The 21,581-nt window shown below is 53.2% G+C and overlaps 2 protein-coding genes across 8 annotated transcripts in view; one reads left to right on the top strand and one right to left on the bottom strand.

The window, feature by feature from the left end:
• Positions 1 to 425: 425 nt before the first annotated feature.
• Positions 426 to 17,108, top strand: Idh2 (isocitrate dehydrogenase (NADP(+)) 2). 3 transcript variants are annotated; one of them, XM_004852784.2, is made up of 11 exons: positions 426 to 600; positions 10,479 to 10,570; positions 11,056 to 11,221; positions 12,590 to 12,750; positions 12,828 to 12,971; positions 13,732 to 13,868; positions 14,054 to 14,205; positions 15,863 to 15,975; positions 16,093 to 16,190; positions 16,262 to 16,354; positions 16,742 to 17,108. In XM_004852784.2, the coding sequence occupies exons 1-11, from the start codon at positions 486 to 488 to the stop codon at positions 16,827 to 16,829; spliced, it is 1,359 nt and encodes a 452-aa protein (XP_004852841.1). In that variant the 5' UTR covers positions 426 to 485; the 3' UTR covers positions 16,830 to 17,108. The 3 variants fall into 3 exon arrangements, with proteins under 3 accessions (XP_004852841.1, XP_012930578.1, XP_004852839.2); XM_013075124.3 differs by having other exon boundaries at positions 442 to 600; positions 16,678 to 17,108; XM_004852782.3 differs by lacking the exon at positions 426 to 600 and adding an exon at positions 8,585 to 8,628.
• A 1,817-nt stretch (positions 17,109 to 18,925) lies between these two features.
• Positions 18,926 to 21,581, bottom strand: part of Znf710 (zinc finger protein 710) — a 63,827-nt gene continuing 61,171 nt past the window's right edge. For all 5 annotated transcript variants that reach the window (XM_087188393.1, XM_087188395.1, XM_013075149.3 and 2 more), the window contains one exon: positions 18,926 to 21,119. In XM_087188393.1, coding sequence (XP_087044519.1) covers positions 20,950 to 21,119 — 170 coding nt within the window. In that variant the 3' untranslated portion in view covers positions 18,926 to 20,949. The remainder of the gene's footprint in view (positions 21,120 to 21,581) is intronic.

The following is a 21,581-nucleotide window of genomic DNA, read 5'->3' as shown; positions in this document are numbered from 1 at the left end:
ATTTAGCGGCTTAGAGAGACCGTGTGGCCAAAGAAAAATAAAAAAGGGCTGATGATGGATCTCAGGGTGAAGGCCCTGGATCAGTCCCCAGTACAGCACAAACAAAATCAACAACTCCGCAGAACCCACTCTGGGCTAATGCACCTCGGGGCTCTGCCAGGCAAAAGGGGAGGACAAAGGGGTTTAAGGGGACATGTCTGGCCGAAGTGAGGCGTCGTGGAGCGGCTGGCACCTCGCGGCTCGGGTCTCCAGCCTGTAGCGGCCCTGGAGCTGGGCTTCCGCCGCGCCCAGGAAGCTCTAGGAGCCTGGGCAGCCCAGCTCCAGCCAGGCAAGAGGGGTGTGGGGGTGTGGCCAAAACTGACCCCGCCCCTTCCCACGCGGTCCAATAGGGGCGTCCTGGCCGCCCCACCCCGTCCCCGCCTCCCGGGTCCCAGCCGTGCAGCGGGTGGCTCGCGCGGGAGCCCTAGTCTCCTTGGTCCCTCGCGATGGCTGGCTACCTGCGGGTCGCACGCTCGCACCTTAGGGCCTCGGGCCCCGGGCCGGCCTGGGCGCCGGCCGCCCTGACCAACCCTGGCTTGCAGGAGCCGCCGCGGCGCCACTGTGAGTGTCGCGCAGAGGGTCTGGGCGGGCGCGCGCTCCGTGCCGCCGCGACGTGGCGACTCCGCGAGGACGGAGGGCTCGGGCCCACAAAGACCGGGGGCGCCACGCCGCGCGTCCCCGCCTCGCGCTTCCGGGCCGCGCCACGCGCCGGGGTGGGGACTCGAGGGCCGTTAGCAACTGGTAGCTGGGTGCTGGCTAGGTCTGCGCCGGCCGGGCTCTGGGCTGCCCCGCGCCCCCAGGCATTACGGGCAGGGGAATCGAGGGCTTCCTGGCCCGGGGCTGCCCCGCGCCCGTGGAGGGACACGAGCACCCCAGGGGCGCTGGAGCCCCAGCCGGACCCCTCGGAGAGCGCTAGGGCTCCCAGCTCGGACAAAGGCGGGGAGGGGGGCATCCACTTCCCCTTCCTTTTCTGCCGGGCGCGCTCCGGTCCCTCCTCGCCGTCAGGCCCACGTCAGCTATTTTTGGAGCCTCTACTCGACAGCTGGGGGAGTGCCCTTTTCATTTTTCCCTTTTGTTCGGCTGCCACCCCCCACCCCCCCCTTCCTCCGTGGCTGCTCCCAGGCGCTGTCCGGGGCCCTCTCCTTGGCTCGACCTGGCCTTTTCTTGCAGCCCGCTGAGATCGGCTGGTTCATAGGTTTTGCCTGGCTAACCCGGCCGCGATTTGGCCTCGAGCGCGCGCAAAGTGTGGCTTTCTCCGATCGCTCAGCTGCGTCTGGGCCACCTTCAGGTCCTTGCTTGGGAGAGAAAAGGCACAATAAGCGGCACTTAGCCTGAGCCTCCAAGACCACCGCGAGCTGCCCAGCCTGGCATGTGGGCATCGGTCCATTCCTCTCCCTGGCTACCCCATGCCCTGCTGCAAAAGGCAGGAACAATGTAGGTCTCTGGGCCTTTTTGGATGCCTGTTGCCACGGAAACCCTTCTACGGACCTGGCCCAGAGCGCTTCGGGGATTGAGGGGGAAGGTGGGGCCCCGGGCTAGTCCTGGCCCAGTGGGTGGGTAATCTTTAATTTAACCTGTATAGGAGCAGCTGACCAGAGCTGGGGCCCAGCCCCCACACCCTGCCAAGGAGAAAGGGGGACATTTCTTCTTTCCTACTCCAGGATCTTTCTCTAAGGGGTCAGCCTTGAAACTCCAGGGTTTAAAGGGCCCCAGACCCCAAAGATTTGCCTTCAGCAGCATGTGATAGATGTGAGATACATTTCCAATTGTTCCCCTTTTTCTGCATTGATGGTAAAGAAGAGAAACAAAACAGAAAACTACACTAACAAGAATTTGAATACAGATGAAAAAAGCAGTCAGTTGCCGGTCCTTCCTGAAGTCCCCAAGTAGGGTGGCTATGTATGATGAAAACAAACACCTGTTGTTTGAGGTGGATATCAGACTCTACAGTTTAGACCTCTCCACCTTGTTACCTGGCAACACAGCTGAACCAAGATAATTGGCATTCCCCTTGAGGACAAGGAAAGAATATTTTTTGGCTAAAAAGGTCCTGTGTCTTTGCGCTCTGGTCATTCCCACACGTGTCTCTGTAACCTTCAGCACCCAGTGACTGCTGCTGGTGAGTCTGATAAGCTTGAGCTTGAGGCAGGAGTACTTCCCTCACCTTCCTTTATTCTGCTCCTAGCTAGGAATGACTTAATTTTCTCACCTTGCCCCTTAACACTAAAGTCTTCTTTCTTGGTGCTTGCCTGCACTCCTAGATTCCAGGGCAAATTATTTGGTGACTGTTTTGCTGATATGGCTGTAGAAGTTCTCTGCTGAGCCCTGTTTCAGTGGGGTCAGATAAGACTCCAATTACTCCAACCTCCAGGGCTCCTCTTCCTCAGCTGGGCTGGGAGCTTGCATTCAGGCCCAGTAGGTGTTAAGGGGAGGCCTTTGGGAAGCATGGGGCTGCCCCCAAATCTTCTGTGTGAGGTTGAGGGTGTGCAGTGCTGGAGACTGCCTTCTCATTGCCAGAAGCCAGGGTCTGGGGGATGCCCCAGTTTCTGCTGTGTAGACCCATGTTACAAATGTCCGCAGATTCCTTTTATTTTTGTTGCTGGGATTGAACATGCTGAGCATGTGCCCTGTTGCCCAGAACTGTCCAGCCCCAGTCTCCAACTAGGAACATACTTGGCTGTGAGTGTCTGGGGCGAGGGGCCCATGGCCTGGCAGGCCTTGCTCACCCCTCTGCCCTCCTGGTGGGAACTCAGGGCCCTGTGTGGCACCGCCCCTAGGAGGGAGGAAGGGCGGGCGGGAGGGTGGGAGCTGCCCGAGCTATTATAATTTGACCTTCAATTATGCTTTCAACAAGTGTAGTGCTCCTTTGTTGGACACTGGGCAAGGTGCTGGGGACACAGCTGGCATAAGAGTGGCAGAGTGGCAAGGACTCCCAGGAGGGGACAGATAGTGAACAAGATAGTGCAGTGTATAGTCACAGGAGCTAAGGGGAAGAATAGAAAGGGAAGGGGTGTGTGTGTGTGTGTGTGTGTGTGTGTGTGTGTGGATAGGGCAGCCAGAAAAGACCTCAGTGCAAGAAAGGAGGAGGGAGGAAGCAGGCTGTCTAGGGGTCAGTGGAAGAGGGACCTGCAGGTGCCCAGGCCTTGGTGGGGAGCAGGAGCAAGAGCCAGGGGTGGTTCAGCTGCACTGGTGAGTGACCGGAAATGAGGTTCCTTGGTGGTCCCCCAGGGCTCCGGCTGCCCGGGGGCCTTGTACACGCCAGGCACCTGCTGTACCGCTGAGCCACACCCCCAGCTTCTAGGCCATTTCTGAGGACTGTGGCCTTTACTGGGAGTGGAAAAGGAGGCTTTTCGGGGTTTTGAGAGCAGTGCCGTGCCTGACTTCCACTTTAACGGGACCCCCCCCCTGACTTCACGGACCTGGTAGGAGTTGACAGTCACAGCCCCTGGGATGTGGAGGAAGCCTTTCTGCTTGAGGCACACCCTGGGGAGGGAGATCCAGGCAACACATCTGAAAGAAACCAGGACTGTTTTGAAAGCTCTCCTCTGTCTGGGCGAGGGGGAGGAGAGTCACCCACGGCCACTTGTGACTGGTGTAATTCTCTTCCACACTCTTGCCAAAAGCACAGTCAGGTGGAGATTCCTGGCGGGTGTCACTGGAGGTTTGCAGGGAGGTTGTATTGCTTCTTATATTTCAGATTACTTGTCACCCCTGTCTCCCTGAGAGGGACAGCGCAGCCGTGTCTTCATAGTAAGGATATCCAGGGGTCTCAAGCTCTGAGACCTGGGGCACCCAGCCCGCCCTGTCCAGCATGTGAGGGGGGCACCTCATTCTTCAAGTTTAGATTTTTATGTGAAAATCTCCTGCATTTTGCAGGGAGGGGCTGACTTAAATTTTACTTGTATTAATTTTTTTTTTCTTTTTGTAAAAAACCCATAGCATATTTAACATCTTAACTGTTTTTTGGGGGTTTTTTTGTTTTTTTTTTTTTTTTTGGTACCGGGGATTGAACTCGGGACCTTGAGCTTGCAAGGCAGGCACCGGAACCACTGAGCTAAATCCCCGGCCCCTCTTAACTGTTTTTCAAGTGTTCAGGGCAGGAGTGATAGGTATGTGTCAACCCCTGGCCATCTCTGGACTTCTTGGAACTCTGACTTCATTAAACAGTAACCCCTGTCCTCCCTGTCCCCAATCCCTGCAGCCCCTTTCCACCTTCTCTTTCTGTGGATTTGGCTCCCCTAGGTACCTTCTGTAAGTAGAGTCACACCATGCTTGTGCTTTGTGACGCCCAAGTTCACCCATGGTGTAGCAGTGACAGGATTTCCATCTTTTTTTTCAGTCTATACAACATCCTGACATTTGTGTGCCCAGCACTGTGTCTGTTCACTTGGTAGCTGTAGCGCTCTCAGCTTTTGGCTGACATGAACAATGTGGCTAAGGACGAGGGTGTGCAAGCATCTCTTCTGGTTCTTTTGGGCCTGTACCTAGAAGGGGAATTGTTAGGGCATAGGTTTTTTAGTGAATTAATTGTTTGAGGACTCCTCATACTATTTCTCCACAGCAGTAGTACCATTTTACCTTCCCACCAGCAGGGCAGAAGTGTTTCAGTTTCTTCACATCCTCCCCAGCACTTGCTATTTTCTACCATATTTTGTACTGAGCATTGAATGGAGGGCCTTCTCACTAAGCTACATTCCCAGCCCTTTTTACTTAAGAGAAAAAGAATTTGTTTTTTTTTGTTTTGTTTTGTTTTTGAGACAGGGTCTCACTATGTAACCCCTATGCTGGCCTTGAAATCATGGCAATTCTTCTGTCTCAGTGTCCAGGGTGCTGGGCTTACGGGTGTGCGCCACCATCCCTGGCAATTGCTTCTTTTTTTTTTTTTGTATTGGGGATCAAACTCAGGACCCTGTGCTTGTGAGGCAGGTGGTGGTACCACTGAGCTAAATCCCTGGCCCCTTAGCTTTTTTTTTTTTAATCCCCCTTTACCCTCTGGAGTAGCTGAAACTTACAGATGTGTTACCACTGTGATTACTTATTGTGTGTGTGGTTTTTTTTTTTTTGGATAGTAGCCATCTTGTATGTGAGGGTTGTATCTCATTGTGGATTTGGTTTGTGTTTCTCTAATAATCAGTAATCTCGACCATCTTTTTTGGGTGGTGCTAAAGATTGCACCCTGGTGCATACTGGCCAAACACTCTAGCACCAAGTTTCTTTTCCTTTTTGATACCAGGAATCGAACTCAGGGCCTCATACTTGCCAGGCAGGCACTGCACCCCTGAACTACATCCCTAGCCCCTAGCAACAAGTTTCATCTCAACCATCTTCCATGTGCTTGTGGTCTCTAGTACATCATCTAGTATATCATCTTTGCAGAAATATCTATTCAAGTCTTTGCCCATTTATTAAAACTGTTATTTGTAATTTGCTTTATCAGTGCATTCAGTCTCCTTAATATTTTTTTCAGTCTCCTTAATTTTAAACCTTGGTCCCCAGGGAATATTTTACAAACCCACTGCCTGGGTCAGATAGGATGAGTCCCTGCTGGGGGGGCTTGGCCACACATCTCTGTCCCTGTTGCTCCGGAGTTCGGCTTCAGGGAGGCTGCAGCCTCCTGACTTGGGTAACAGTGCTACTTGCTCCTAACTGTCACCTGTAGATGTCCCCCTCCAATGTGTCCTCCCTGTTAGGTGGCACTGCCATGACCTAGGCATTTCAGTATACAGTGGGAAGGATGCTTAGAACTCTCTGTTCTCAGAGGACTCAACACCTCCTTGCACATCAGAGTCCCCTCGGAGGAGGTGGGGCACCCTGAGCTTCCGGGTTGAAGCCCCCATCCCTGGAGCCAGGTAGAGACTGAAACCTTTGGAATTGGTGCACAGATGGGTTCCACCTTAGGAGTCTTGGTTATGATACAGGGTCAGTTTTTTAAAAAACTTGATTAGCTGTTCTCAACTCATAGAAGATGTTTGTTTATAAAAGCTAAGCTACCTTGCCTGTAATCCCAGGATTCTGAGAGGCTGAGGCAGGAGGATGGCAAGTTCGAGGCCATCCTGGGCAACTTAGCGATTTAAGGAAGGACCTCTCTGAAAATTAAAAAAAAAATTTAAAAGGCTGGCTATGTAACTCATTGTGAAGGCCTCAGTGCCCCGCCCCCCAAAAAAACCCAAACAAAACCAAAACAAGCAAACAGTAGCCCAGCACATCTTCTGAAGGTCCCAGGGCCCTTCCTATGTAGACTCCAGACCGAAGTGAAGGAATTTAGTAGCTTGAGTCCTAAATCCTCATGGCATCTGGGAGGGCAGTGGAGTGGCCCTTTGGTTTCCTAGGAAATGAGCTATTTCCCATCTGCCTTTGGCTCCTCCTTCTCTGTATTTGAACCATGAAAGAATTCTGGGGTGGTCCCTGAGGCAGTGCCCTGGGCTCTGTCTTGCCTCTGACCCAAACCCACTCCTGGGGCCTCTGTTTTTTCTCCCTGAATTATCTTTAAGATTCTTTGTAAATTAAAAAAATATGTTTGCACTTATTTGTGTCATTTGTACTTTCTCCTATTTTTCATGGATTCCTATCAGTCTTATATTATTCTTCTTTGCATCGTCTAGGAGCTGCTGGATCAATTTCTCTTGGTCCTGGCCTGGTCCCTTACTATTTTTAAGAGATCTCTCTTTTCATGGTCACTGACCACAATCCTGTTTTCTATATCTGATATTGTATCTTCACCTTAGCTCATTCTGCTGCGAATGCTTTCAATAGAGTTTTAAATCTTCTGGATATCTGTTTGAATTTGTTTCATAGATTCCATTTCTTTCCTATGTTGGGCATTCGTGGTTTCCATTTCTTTCCTATGCTAGGCATTCATGGTTTCCATCATGGTCCTGACCTCATCTATTTTTTTTATCTGTTTCTGTTCTAGAGTCTCTAATCATGTCTTTCATTCTGCTCATCATCTCTGTGGTTATGTGGGAAATTGTTTCTCTTTTGAATTTTTCTAGAGCTTCATTCATCTGTTTTGTTACTTCCTGTGCCATCAGTGCAGGGTGTCCAGGTGATTGATTATCAGACTTTTCCACCTTATTTCCCCCAGAATTTGCCTTTGGTGAACTGGTAGCCTGATTTTGTGCCTTGCTTAGGTGTCTCTTCATTTCTATTTTTGTTGTTGGTACTGTTTTTGGTTCAATTCCTGGGTTGATACTTCAATATTGCTTATTGTAAGTATCTTTGTTGCTTGTATTTAGAACCTTTATGGAATGATTTTTTTCTCAGAAGTGTCTTCCAGATATATCTCGCTTTTAGGCTTTGAGTCTCTAATGACTCTTAGGCTGCCTCGTTTTCTGTAAACCAGGAAGGACAACTGATTAAATCAATCACAACACCTAAGCCCAAGTAATACAACCAGCAACAACAATAGCATCAAGCACAGTTTAAAAAATGACAGTTTGTGGTAGTTATTAATCTATCACTTTTAAACATGTGAATTAAATCAAAATCGAGGACCAGCCCAAAATATGTCTATAGTGAATAAACTCTTCAATATAACAACTTTACCCTTCAGGATGTGGAATTAGAAGGAGTTGGGGAGGGAGGGGTAGATAGGTATGATAGGGAAAGGTTAGAAGTGAGGCCAGAGGGCACAGGAAGATCACGCAAACTCTAGGAAGTTGTTGAAGAGAAGAGAAGACAGAACGAAAGAACAAACACAAGAATAGAACAACCTAACAGCAACAGGGAGGCTAGACACTGTAACTAATGACAATCAAGAGAAGGAAAAAGAGAAGAAAAGAAAATGTAAGAAAAAAAGAAATTTGAATTAGGATAGGAACAGGAATAAAAAGGGAGAGAAATGAAGAACAAGGTGGGAGGGAGAGGGCAAGAGAGAAAGAAAAGAAAAAAGAAAAGGAAAAAAATTTGAAAAGAGAAAAGGAGAATAGATAAAAGTAGAAAAAATATTAAAAGTAAAGAGAAAAAATTACTTTGAAAATAAAAAATAAAAATAAAGGGCCTCCTTTAGGGCATGTCTCTGCTGTCACTATAGACAGCGTGGGCAGCAGTGTGCAGATCTAAGTCAGTTAGTCTCAGCAAGCCAGCAGCTGTCCCCTGAGGTTCAGGCTGATTTCTGCCTGCAAGGCCCAAGTTGAGATCTCTGACCTCCTGCAGGGTTGAACTCTGCAAGGTTCTACTGCAGGTTCCAGCTGCCCTTCCCCTGAAGATAGTCCAGGTTCCGATGGGAGGTGGTGTTCCCTCCAACTTACCAACTAGGGTGGTCTGGTCTGCCTTTATTGCAGAGATTTTCTTCACTTTTCTAGTGGGCTTCAGTTTTCACCGAGGAGCCTGAGAGAGGCCCTCTTTCTCTTGTTCACTTGTTTTATCTTCTGGAGCTCAGATTAATGTCCTTTCTGACCCACTGCCCCATCGCGGTGTGGATCCAAGGGCTGGTTTGGCCTCTTGGGGCGGGGTGGGGGTGGGGGGGGACAGCGGCGGAATTGTGCGCGCAGCTCCTCCTCGCCGAAGGGGCGGGGCCACCAGACGCTGGCGTGCTTCTCAGTTCCTCGGCTCCTCTGCGCAGAAGGGCTGCCCGCACTTGTCTGGAGAGTGAGTTTTCTTGCTGTACATGATTTAAGGATTTTTAAGGGTAGGGGTGTACCTTAGTGGTGAGCGCTTGCCTAGCATGCTCCATGTCCAGCACCCGAAAAAAAAAGGAAAAAGAACAGATCATACTTTTGAGTTTTTTCTTTTTCTTAGTAGATAGGGGAGTCATCGTGGCTCATGATCAGTATATGTTTTGTAGGACAATGATGTTTGAGATCTGTTGGGCTTTGGTCACTTGTTTATTTATATATATATGTATGTATATGTTCCCCCCTGCCACTAAGGATTCAACACAGGACCTTCACACTGTGCTGTATCCCCAGCCCTTTTAATTTTTTTTATTTTGAGACTGGGCCTATGATCCTCTTGCCTCAGCCTCCCAGAGTGCTGGGATTATAGGTGTGTGGCAGGCTTGGTCTCTTGTTTTATATGTGCTGAGGTGACCGTACCTTTTTGGTTTGCAGTGCTGGGAATGGAACCCAGGTCCTTGCAGCCCCAGCCCCTGGCTCAGTTCCCTGGTAGACACTTCTCCCCTCACCTGATTCGCTGCATTGCGAGACACTCTAGGACACCTGTGAGGAACGTGTGGAGCTGGGCTCTAAGGGAGGTGCCGGGTGCTCCTTCAGGGAAGGCAGAGTTCTTGCCAGCCTGCTCCCACCCAGGTCCCAGGCGTGGGTGACATTTCCTGATAACTGAGGTTTGGCTACTGCTTCTCCCCAGGCCATGGACAGAGCTCTGTGCTGGTGGCCCAGTCTGCTGCAGGCTGAGGTCCAGCCCGCCTTGGCCCTGATGGCCAGCACCGATCAATGACATGGGTCATTTCCCTGAGTTTTCTTTGGAATTCACTTCGTACTCAGGACCTTGTGCTTGCCAGGCAGGCTCTGTGCCGCAGAGCTACGTCCTCGGCCCTGGAATTAATTTCTTTTTTTAAATTTTGGTACCAGGGATCGAACTCGGATCCTTGTACTTGCGCAGCAGGCAGGGAAACCACTGAGCTACATCCTCGGCCCTCATATTCACTTCTTGTGAGGCAGACTTTCCTTGAAGAGCCTCCTGGTCCCCGTTCCCTCTGCGCTGCCTCCCAAGACCCACTCAACAGTTGGTGTCGAGTCCTCTGAAAGGACCCGGCTCTGGACAGACTCTTCAGCCTGGGCTGCCCGGACCTGGCTGCCTGTCCTTCCCTCTGGCCAAGGCCCAAGTCCTCCTGGCACTGCTGCTTTCCAGCTCTGTAACCTTGGGCAGTAAGCTGCTAACCTCTGAGCCTCCGTTTCCCCACTTTTTTTTTCTTTTTTAGTGCTGGGGCTTGAACTCAAGGCCTTGTGCATTCTGGGCCAGCACTCTACACCTCCAGCTCCAGTTTCCCCACATTTAAAGTAGAGATAACGATTTTCCCCTTGGGTTACTCTGGGCTGTACTGCAGTCAGCCACACAGCATAGCTTACAGGATTACAAGGAAAACTATAAAGAGCTGAGTGTTGGACAAGAGGCGTGCGGCCCACCCTGCAGAACTGGGTGGCCGAGCCCTGGTCAGCCCCATCCAGCTGCCATTCTCTCTGTTGGTCTTTTCCGTCCTCAGTTTCCAGATCTGCCAGCCAGGTTGGCCCAGCCCCTTGCCCCGGGATGGCATAGGTGGCTCTCTGGCTGATCCTGCTTGGCCATACTCCGTGAGAGACCCTGGTCAGGGAGCTGCGTCTGCAGAGGGGGCTAGTGCTGGGCATCTGGGCCCCGATATCCTCTTCCATCCCTCCCTCCCCATCCCCTTCTCATCCCCTTCCCTCCCCCTCCCTCTCTCCCTTCCCTCAGTGCGGGGTGGGTGAGGCCAGGGTTTGACATGCTGTGCGTGCCCCTTCCAGATGCTGACAAGAGGATAAAGGTGGCAAAGCCGGTGGTGGAGATGGATGGTGACGAGATGACCCGCATCATCTGGCAGTTCATCAAGGAGAAGGTAGTGTCTCTCCCCGAAGAGGCAGCTGTCCAGGTGGCTGGCCAAGCAGGCGTCTAGTCCCACAAGGTCGCAGGTCCCCTGGCCTCGCCTGTCATCCTAGAAGACGGCAGCAGTCCTGTTCTTACCTCTGCCTTCTTCTGGGGACCTTTTACGGGTCCTGTCATCAGGCAGGGGTCTGCCCCTAGCTGAGTGTCTCAGGCTGGTGCTCAAACTGCATGACTTCAAACCATTTATTTTGGAGACCAGGGTCTCACTGTGTTGCCCCGGGTGGCCTTGGACTCCTGGGCTCAAGTGATCCTCCTACCTCAGCCTCCTGAGCAGCTAGGATTATGGACGAGGTGCCCTTTGCTGTGCCCCGTTCATGGTCTCCCCTCATCCTCGCCCTGACCTGTATCCCCTGCCACAGCCCCAGATTTCTCAAGCCCTGGTGTTCCATCCTGGGTCACAGTCACTGGGGCTGATGTCTTGCTGTGCGCCCCCTCCAGCTCATCCTGCCCCATGTGGATGTCCAGCTCAAGTACTTCGACCTCGGGCTCCCACATCGTGACCAAACCAATGACCAGGTCACCATCGACTCTGCGCTGGCCACCCAGAAATACAGTGTGGCCGTCAAGTGTGCCACCATCACCCCCGACGAGGCCCGTGTGGAAGGTGCGAGGGTCTCGGGAGGTCTCTCTGGGAGCGCCTGCTGGACAGCGGGTCCCCAAGGTCACTGTAGACTTGGCTCGAGAGGCGTGGTTATGGTGTGGCCTCGGGCTCCATGGTGAGGTCCACAGAGCCAAGCCCAGACTCCGAGTCCTGCAGCACGCAGGGTGGTTGCTGTGTGGATCCAACAGTGGCAGTGTTGTCAGTCACAGGGGGTCGGAGACGAGGGTGGGGAAGGCAGTGTTGATGGTGTCACGGTAATAGTGGCTTCTCTGGGCAGCCTCTCTGTCTGAACCCGGGCACAGTGGATGTTCAGAGGGCAGTTGTGTGTCAGGAGCCTCAGAGGCCTCTGGGGATAATGGCTAATGTCCTCTACCACTGTCCTGGCGTCACAGAGTGTCCCTGCCCTGAAGGTCATGGACAGAGCTCTGAGAGGGGCCCACACCAGACCTGGGTCACCTGCTGAACCTGGTTCTGGGGGCTGCTCTTGAGCACCAATGTGTGGATAATTTAAGAAAGGGATGGATTAGGGCTGGGTATCATGGTGCACAGCTATAATCCCAGCTACTTAGGAGGTTGAGGCAGCAGGATTGCAAGTTTGAGGCCAACCTGGGCAACCCCCCCACACTGGGGATCAAACTCAGGACCTTTCGCTTGCCAGAAAGGCGCTGGCACCACTGAGCTAAATCCCCAGCCCCAGCCTGGGCAACTTAAGATGCTTTCTAAATGTTTTTAAAAGGTTAGGGGTAGAGTGCTTGTCTAGCATGCACAAGATCCTGGGCTCAATCTCCTGCATAATGTTGCGGCACAAATACACACACACACAGTTTAATGAGTTTTCTGAATCCTCTCCCTAATTCCTCCTGCAGCCTTAGGGAGCTGGCCGGAGGCATTTAGGAAACATCTGTAACCTCTTCCAGCCACCTCCTGACCTTCCAGGCCAGCCTTGCCACAGAGCGCTGGAGTCAGTGCGGAGCTCTTGGCTTTCTTCTGAATTCTGGGATTTCTGTAGCTTCATTTTATGGAGAAGGAAGTAGAGGGCCACAGCCTTAGTGGCTCAGGCACACCCTGTGGGGGATCACAGGCGAGCCTGTTAGGTGCAGCCACGTCCACTCAGGCTGTGAGGATGACATGAACAGAATACTTGCCATGCGCCAGGCACTGGGGACCCTCTACACACAGCAGCCCAGGCCGAGGCACTGTGGTGATTTCACTTTATAGTGCAGGCTCCAGTACTTCTCAGAACTGGTGGCTTCACACTGAGAGGCTCTTGCCTCCCCCCTGCCGCCATCACCCCTGTCTGGTGCGTTGTGCTCAGGGTTCAAGTCCTGGGTGGAGGCTGGGCTGCAGGGGGTGCTTCATCTCTGTCCCCAGAGTTCAAGCTGAAGAAGATGTGGAAGAGTCCCAATGGGACCATCCGAAACATCCTCGGGGGCACGGTCTTCCGAGAGCCCATCATCTGCAAAAACATCCCACGCCTCGTCCCCGGCTGGACCAAGGCCATCACCATCGGCAGGCACGCACACGGTGACCAGGTGGGCAGCAGGGACACCACTGGGACTGGAGGTCCCAGGAGCCTCCAGCCTGACCGAACCACCCTCTTTCTCTGCAGTATAAGGCCACTGACTTTGTCGTGGACCGTGCTGGCACGTTCAAGATGGTCTTCAGCCCAAAGGATGGCAGCGGGGCCAAGGAATGGGAGGTGTACAACTTCCCGTCGGGTGGCGTGGGCATGGGCATGTACAACACCGATGAGGTAGGTCCAGTCCCTCCTTCCCTGCCGCCTCCCCAACCCCTTTCCTCTGTGGTGGACACTGTCACTCCAGGCTTATCCCCTGCCTGCTCAGCTGCTTTGTTAGAAGAGTGACCCCACACACACACCAGGCCCTCCAGGACTGGGAGGCTGAGGTGGGAGGATCACAACTTCTAACCCATCCTAGGCCACTTAGCAAGGTTCTGTCTTAAAAATTTTAAAAAGAGAGAAAGAAAAAAGGCTGGGAATGTAGTTCATTGTGAAGGCCCTGGGTTTAACCCTCAGCTCTGCAAAAAAAGGGGAAAAAAAAGATGAAGAAGAAAAAAAAGAAGGAAAAGAATGCCTCTTTGCTGCTCCTAGTTTTAGCAAGAGGGCCAGGAGCGGGTCATGTGACCTTGTCAGCCAATCATAGCCCCAGGGGAGGAAGGACTCTGGACAAGCCAAGAGGAAAGGGTCTGATTGGATATGTTGGGACACAGTCTAGTTTAGCAGTGGGCTGGTGAACTGGGGGCATTTCCCCTGCCCCAGCCACATGGTCTCTGAGCATTAGGGCAGAGGAGGTAGCTGTCCAAAGTAAAAGGGAGTGTGCGCTGCTCACTTCTGGAAGTTGGAAATTTGGAGAGTGGTAATGGGCTGGCAGAAACAACAGATGGCCACTTCGTGGTGGCTGGGGCTATATAGTCTTGTGGAGGTGGGGGTTCTGTTTGGGGGAGCTGGCAATCCCCAGGCCAAGGGACCATGCCAGGCCCTCTCTCTCCCACAGTCTATCTCAGGTTTCGCACACAGCTGCTTCCAGTACGCCATCCAGAAGAAGTGGCCGCTGTACATGAGCACCAAGAACACCATTCTGAAGGCCTATGATGGGCGCTTCAAGGACATCTTCCAGGAGATCTTCGACAAGTAACAGCCTCTTCCTTTGTGGCTCCCTGAGGACCCCACACTTCTTACCTTCCTGTGCTGTGCCCATCCTCCTCAGGGAGGCTACTCACCCAATGCATTGGGCTCAGCTCTGAGGCTCAGGGAGGGTCCCCAACCCACCTGGCTTCCATCCTCTCCCCACACACAGTAGGCCCCTCTGCCCCCAGGCACTACAAGACGGACTTTGACAAGCATAAGATCTGGTACGAGCACCGGCTCATCGATGACATGGTGGCCCAGGTCCTCAAGTCCTCTGGTGGCTTCGTGTGGGCCTGCAAGAACTATGACGGAGACGTGCAGTCGGACATCCTGGCTCAGGGTATTTGGGGGACCTGGTCCCCGTAGGGGTGCACTGTTGCTCCTCTCTGGCTGGGAAGTTTCAGACCCTCTGGTAGAAAACTTCAGGGTGTGGCAGGACTCATCGAAGGCCCCTCTCTGGGATCTTTAAGTCCAAGGCTCACAAAGGAGGTTTGGACTGGTGTGTTACTAAAGCTGTCCTTGTAGAGGAAAGGACACGAGAACTAGAGTCCCAAAGGGCCAGGCCATCAGCTCGGAGGTTGCTCCTGCCTGAGATGGGCATCAAGCTGGATTGGGTGCTTTTTGTTCCTTTTGGTGGTACCAGGTGTTGAACCCAGGGCCTTCACACTGAGCTACATCCCCAGCCCTCTTTTTTATTTTATTTTATTATTTTGAGACTGGGTCTTGCTAAGTCACTAAGTTGTCCCAGCTGAGCTTGAACTTATGGTTCTCCTGCCTCTGCCTTCCAGAGTGCTGAGATTGTAGGTGTCCACCACCATAACTGGCCAGGACTAGATGCTTTTTTTTTGGTACTGGGGATTGAACTCAGGACCTTGTGCTTGCAAGGCAGGTGTCCGCACCACTGAGCTAAATCCCCCCTAGGACTGGATGCTTTTTAAGTGACAGGAGTGGCTTGTGCCTGGTAACCCTCAGGGACCTAGGAGAATATCAGAGGAGATGGCAAACTTTTGGCTTTATCTTGAGAAGTACGTTAGTGATTGTCTCATCAGAACATTCCTGTCTGGGATGAAAGGATCAAAAGCCTGGCAGGGCTTGGGCTGTAGCTCGGTGGTAGAGTCTGTGTTTAGCATGCAGGAGGTGAGGCCCTGGGTTCAGTCTCAGCATTAAAATAGAAGCCAGATGATAAACATGAAAAACGTTAAGTGTATAAGGAATGCATGAAGGTCCAGGTGACACAGAAAAAGGGATTCCCACACATGGCAGAAATCTAGAGGCAAACCATAGAAGTTGCTCTCTTTCTTCCCTTGGGCTTTCATAGTCCTTATTTTGTTGGTTTTAAAGCCCTGAGGTCCTTGATAATAGAAAAGTTCATTTGAAGCCAGTCATGGTGGCACGAGCCTGTAAGCTACTTGATAGGCTGAGGCAGGAAGTTCACATATTTTGAGGCCAACCTGGCCAACTTAGTGAGGGTCTGGTTTTGGGTGTAGCTCAGTGATAGAGGACTTACCTAGCATGTGTGAGGCCTTGGATTCTATCCATAAGACCGCAAAACAAAAAACAGAAAACATTTGAGCTGGCATCTGGATTTGGGGAAACTTGGAAATAAGTCACAGAGCTTGAAAGTGGCTTAACAGCAGCCAGAAAAGTGAACATGGAAATGGCTGGCAGCAGCTTTGATTTTTCTGCTGGAGGCTGCAGGACTCTGTAGGGGTCTTGGGTCCTGGGGGCCACAGGCTCTGGGTGTCTGGAAGTGACACACAGATGGCATTTGCAGCTCATGTTAGCCACCCTCAAGGGCCACTCTGCCCTCTGATAGGCCTGGAGAGCCAGGACGAGGGTGGGAAGCTCCAGGAAGTCCTTGTCCTCCCTGTGCCATTGGGGGTGGTGGCATGAGCTGAGGCAGCTACAGCAGCTGGTGGAGGGGTGGCCCTGGGTGGCTCAGCCCTGCTGCTCTGTGCTGTGGTGCGGCCACTAAGAAATGGATCCCTACCTTAAAGGCTTTGGCTCCCTTGGCTTGATGACGTCTGTGCTGGTCTGCCCAGATGGGAAGACCATCGAGGCAGAGGCTGCTCACGGGACCGTCACTCGCCACTATCGAGAGCACCAGAAGGTACGTGTGGGGTGTGTGGCCACAGGATGCCATCCACCCTGGGGTCAAAGCTGCTGGCCCTGGTGGGTGGGCAGCTGCATCTGGGGACTCTCCTCTGATCCCGAGGCCTGTCCCCAGGGCCGGCCTACCAGCACCAACCCCATTGCCAGCATCTTTGCGTGGACACGTGGCCTGGAGCACCGTGGGAAGCTGGACGGGAACCAGGACCTCATCAGGTGAGTGTGGAGCAGGGCCAGGCTCTGGGTCCTGCCCAGCACGGCGGGGGCTCACTCTGCTGTCCCTGCAGGTTCACACAGATGCTGGAGAAGGTGTGCGTGGAGACTGTGGAGGGTGGAGCCATGACCAAGGACCTGGCAGGCTGTATCCACGGCCTGAGCAAGTGCGTGGCCCCAGGGACAGGGTGGGGTTGGCTTTGTGGGAGGAAGCTTGGACCTCACTCAGAGCCATTTCCAGGAGTCGGGGCAGCTCGGGGGCATGGGCAGGACACATGTAGCCCTGGGTAGTAGCTCAGACCAGGCCTCTGCAGACTGGGCCGGGGGAGGTGGTCAGTCCCTGTTGGCCAGCTGCTCAGAGCCTTTGTCCCCTCCTGAGCCATCTCTGAGCTTCTCCCTGGAATGCCTGGGCCCAGTGACTTGTCTCCTAGAAAAATGAAAACAAAGACCCTGCCAAGTTCCTGCAGGATTTGCTGTGGTTCTTTGGCAGTGGGTGCCAGGTGACTTGGGCAGCCTTCGAAGGCCCCGATGCGAGTGGTGTCTCCCTCCTCCAGCGTGAAGCTGAACGAGCACTTCCTGAACACCACAGACTTTCTGGACACCATTAAGAGCAACTTGGACAGAGCACTAGGCAAGCAGTAAGGAGACCCTGCCAGCTGCAAGTGCCCGGGCAGGGCGAGTGACAGTGGTTCCCATGGCCATGAAACATGGGTGAGCTTCACAGCCCTCTCTGAGGCCTTTCTAGGGGACATTTTTTATAAATGAGATGTTTTTAAGAGAATTGTGTGGGTTTCCCCTCATGGTAGCATGGGGCAGGAAGTGTGCTTTACCTCAGCAGCCAACATGTCCTGCACACTGTAATTTATATTGCCCTTGGAACACACGGTGCCATATTTAGCAACTAAAAAGCTCTTCACAAAACTGTCTGCTGTGTTTGTTCCTGAGGGGAAGGGGGCAGCAGCCCTGGAAGAGTCTGTGATCTAGTAGGGATGGGTAAGGCTGGCGTAGGCCGCAACAGGCCAGTTGGGGCCACCACAGGGTGAGGACTGGGGCCGGGCCATGTGAGCCTCTGTGGCCTGAGCTGCTGCTGGGACTCTGGGGACACAGGCCTATAGGCTCCTGGTTTCCTAGCATGATCCATTCTACCTGGCTTTCTGCTGATATTGAATTGCTTCCTGAAAGACTGGATCTTCATGTTTTCTTTCCTTGTTGGTTTTAACCTGAACATCTCCAGGCCTCTACTTGCTCTTTTCTCTGGAATAAAACAGGCCCTCCTGGGGCCTGTGTGTGGGTACAGGGACTCTGTCAACCAGGCTAGAACTTCCCAGTGTTCATTTTTACATTTTGGCAAAACTAGAAGAGGTGATAAAAAGATGCTTCAGAGCTACACATTTTCAATTTAAAGCACTTTTCTCTACACAGAGATTATATTTCTACTCTTCAATGTGAAATGTCTGTGGAAGAGTGGAACAATCTTTACTTGATGAAATGGGTATAGTCAGCCTCTGTATCCAAACGTTCCACATCTGTGTATTCAACCAACATCGGATGGAACTTTTTGGGAAGAAAAACTGCACCTGTACTGAAAATGCCAACAACAGTGTAACAACTCTGCATAGCATTTACATTTTAACAGGTATTACAAGTCAGCTAGAGACAATGTCAAGTATAGAGGAGGATATGACCGATTCTGTATTATTTAAGGGATTTCGGCACCTTTGGCTTTTGGTATCCATCCTTTGGGGGTCCTGCAGTTGACTCGACATCGACACCAAGAAATAATTGTACTTAGTAACCTGAAGACTGGTGAGGTTCTCATGGCTCCTGAAACCCTGTGGCTGAGAATCTTTTTTTGTGGGGGCATGGGGTGGGGAGTGGGGTGATACTGGGGATTGAGCCCATGGCCTTGGCCCTGCACTATGCACCTAGCTCTTTATTATTTTATTATTATTTTTTGGTACCGGGGATTGAACTCAGGACCTTGCACTTGCCAGGCAGGCAGTGGCACCACTGAGCTAAATCTCCAGCCCTCTTTTTTATTTTTCTGAGACAGGGTCTCACTGTGTTCAGGCTGGCCTTGAACCCACTGTGTAGCCTAGGCTGGCCTCAAACTAACAGTAATCCTTCTGCCTCAGGTTCCCACACCTGGCTCTTTTATTTTTTGAGACAGCATCTTGGTAAATTGCTAAGTTACCCAAGCTGGGCTCGAACTTATGATCTTCCTACCTCAGCCTCCTAGAGTGCTGGGATCACAGTTGTGTACCAACTTGCCTGGCCGGAAACCACTGTCCTTGATGCCCCGGTAACTTTGGAATGGGCTGCAGTCCCTTGCCCACACCAGCAGCCCCCTTCTTCCTGGGTAGTCACATCAGATTCCTGGCCTCAGGAGGAAAAGCTGGTATGCTGGCTTTCCTGGAGGAAGCTCAGGACTTCAGGCCTCTGCTTGCCTGTCATTAGAAGGCAGCCTCTGAAGCTCAGCCTGGCACTGCCAGCTGGCTTCTGTCCTGGGGCTGTGGGGGTGGGGAGGGAAGGAAGCAGCTTTTCTCTTCGAGCGGTGGGAACTCTGGGCTTTGCCTGCACTTGGCACTGTAGATGGTCACTCCTGGGACAGGGCCGGCGATGGTCCCCATCCCCTGGAGAGTGACGGGTTCTGCTCTGTGTGGGCCCAGAAGCCTCGCTGGGACTTCCGGTGGTGGAGCCCCACCAGCTTCGGAAAGAAGCACTTATAGTCACCTCACTAAAGAATATTCATTTATTTATAATTATTGCTAAGTAAACTTCTCTCTTAAACAGGAACATAAAAACACAGTAGGGCTTTGCACAAGTGGGGTCTAAACGGTCGCTTTGTATACACGTGAAAATAAGTTAGAATGGAATCCATCCAGGAGTCTGCAAGTCACCCAAGAGGCTGGGAGGGGTGAGGGCTGGAGCTTTGCCGAGGCCACCCCGCTAGACTGGAGTGTGCTGTCTGCTCCCTTTGTGTTGCCCAGGTACAAGGCACGGGGCAGGGGCGTTCAAGTAGGAGCCTCGCAGGGGCAGTGCCAGGGCGCCAGGAGGAGAGGGAAGGAGAAGAGGCCCGGCTTCCAGGACCACGCCTAGGCGCTGGCAAGGAGGGGGAGAGGGAGGAGGGGTTTTTTTTTTTTGGTACCAGGGGAGAAAGACATTGTGGGAAGAGGTAGTTTGCAGGGGTGATGCTTTCTGCTCAGCAGGAGAAAATGTCTTGTACAGTGACACCGGAGTCACTGCCACCTGAGGGTCATCATGGCGGGCACCTGGGAGGCTGGAGGGGCGTAGGGTTTGGGACCTGGGGAACCACACCGGGAGACCATGTTTAACCCTAGCACTGATCCGACCATCACTCTGAGGCCTGGCCTGGTCCTTTGCTGAGGGGTATAGCTTTGGGGACAGCCCGGCTGTGTCCCTCCTGGTGTCACCTGTGCCTGTGGGGACAGCCCTGCCTGGCCCTCCCCACTGAGCCTGGGGGGTGAGTGGCAGAGTTGGGCACCCTGGAGTTCCTGAATGTGCTGTGCCACGGCCCCAGAAGATGATGACAGTGGGTGGGCGAGGGAGGGTGAGTGGCCCTGCCTACCAAGCGCAGGCCAGGTTCAGAGCAGAGTCCCCGGCCGTCCCTGCCTCCGGCTTGCTGCTAGATCTCCAGGCCAGCGAGCCTTGGTCCCCAGAGCCTGTGTCCCAGTGGGCCAGGCTGCCCTGGACTGGGAGGCTCAAAGCACACGGCACACAAGAAAGCTTACATGTGGAAAAAGAAAATGCATCTCCATCCAAAAGGGTAACAGGTGACACAGAGTTGCGTTGCAAAGAAAAAAATAATAATAAATTACCTTCAAAATACCCCTATTTGTTAAAAAAATTTTTGTTTTCCTCTATGGTCTTCATTTTCCTTTTTAAATACGTTGCTCTTTCCCAGGTGCCTGCTAACTCATGGCTAACCCCATTTCAGCAACTAAGGTCCCCTCTTCCCCTACAGGTGGGCCTTGGCCTCCCCTGAGCACGGCCTCTTCTGTCCCCAGGGATACTGCACCCTGCCCTGCTCCATCTGTTTCAGATCATGTGCCTGACCCAGGGGCGTCCTGGTTTTGTTTGGAGGGGGGCCTTGTGTGGTACCCGAGACCAGGACAGAACTGGATGACATTTGTCAAAATCCTCTTTAGGGACGCTCATTCCAAACAGAGCTTCAGGGCGGCTAGAGGCCTGGTATCCGGCTTTCCTAAAGGATGGCGGAGCTTGGGCGTGAGGGAGGCCCCGAGGTAGAAGGCGGAGGGCCCTGCCTGGCTGTCTGGTGACTGGGTGGGGTGACCACATGGGCATGGGGCCTGGGGGCTCCAGGTCTGGGCAGGGCGGGGGCAGGCGGTACCGGCCAGCAGGTGGCTCAGATATCCCTGGATTGGTGCAGAAGAGAAACAGGCCTGGCTGGGGACCTCCCCCTGCAGTGTCAGGACCTGGGGGCAGCTCTGCTGGCCTGAGATGGCCCTGTGCCCTGTCCCCAGACAGCCCTGCTAGTTTTTCTCCCCCCTCACCCCCAGCAGCAGGCCGAGAAGACCCGGTCTGGGCATCTCAGTGACCCTTCCCTCACCAGAATGTCCAGGCCTGAGCCAGGCTCTGGCGAGGCCAGTAGTACAGTCTCCATTTGGTCTAAAGGTCCCTAGGGTGCAGAGGACTTGGGGGGCAGCTGGGCTGTGGGGCAGTAGCTCCTCGGGGTCTCACCCCCACGCCTGGCTGCCCGCCCATCTCGCTGCCTGCTGCACTATAGCACGTTGTAGTAGGCCATCTCCTTCATGGCCTGCCCAGCCAGTGCACCCGCCTCGGCGCTGCCATCCATGCTGCCATAAGAGTAGGCGTTGTCCTCGAAGTCCTCCAGCTCCTGCTGGCCATCGAGCTCCGAGGGGTCCGGGCCTGCCAGCTCCATCATAGGGTCTGCAAGAGAGGGGTGAGGTGAGGCCTGCACACTGCCCTAGGGGTTGCCCCCTGCCCCCTAGATTCCTCAGAGCCCAGGCTTTTGGGCTCCCTAAAGCTATGGGTGCAGGGGCTGTGCTAACAGTGAGGGCTCTTGGGGGCCTGGCGGGCCTGGCCTTGAAGGCTTTGAGTCACAATGCAGTGTCCCTTCTAAGTCCCTCACCCTCAGTCCTCTACAGCTTCTCCTTGCTCCCCTGCTGTGTGAAAAGCCTGCTGCCCTTCCTGGAATGTCCCACAACACTACACCATCACTGAGCATGCTGCATGCCAGGCCTTTCACAGACCTCATCTCACCCAGAGCTCACAGCGCCCTAGGCAGATCAAAGGTTTCGGCCGCAGGAGGTTCATCAGCTGGCAGAGGGTTTGAACCTCCAGTGGCTGAGGGAGCAGCTTCTCCCTGACCTCCCCCTGCACTAGTGCTTT

Source organism: Heterocephalus glaber, unplaced genomic scaffold (assembly GCF_053883595.1).
Source record: "Heterocephalus glaber isolate CG9 unplaced genomic scaffold, H.glaber_assembly_v1.0 deba00001531, whole genome shotgun sequence".
In the NCBI taxonomy this organism is placed as follows: Eukaryota; Metazoa; Chordata; class Mammalia; order Rodentia; family Bathyergidae; genus Heterocephalus; species Heterocephalus glaber.
The sequence above is the reverse complement of the archived record's forward strand: the minus strand, read 5'-3'. Positions and strand labels throughout refer to the sequence as shown.

Coding starts and splice junctions, on each gene's coding strand:
- Idh2 (XM_013075124.3), top strand. CDS start 486: ATGGCTGGCTACCTGCGGGTCGCACGCTCGCACCTTAGGGCCTCGGGC. Junction 601..10,478: donor GGAGCCGCCGCGGCGCCACT/GTGAGTGTCGCG, acceptor TGCCCCTTCCAG/ATGCTGACAAGAGGATAAAG. Junction 16,191..16,261: donor GGGAACCAGGACCTCATCAG/GTGAGTGTGGAG, acceptor CTGTCCCTGCAG/GTTCACACAGATGCTGGAGA.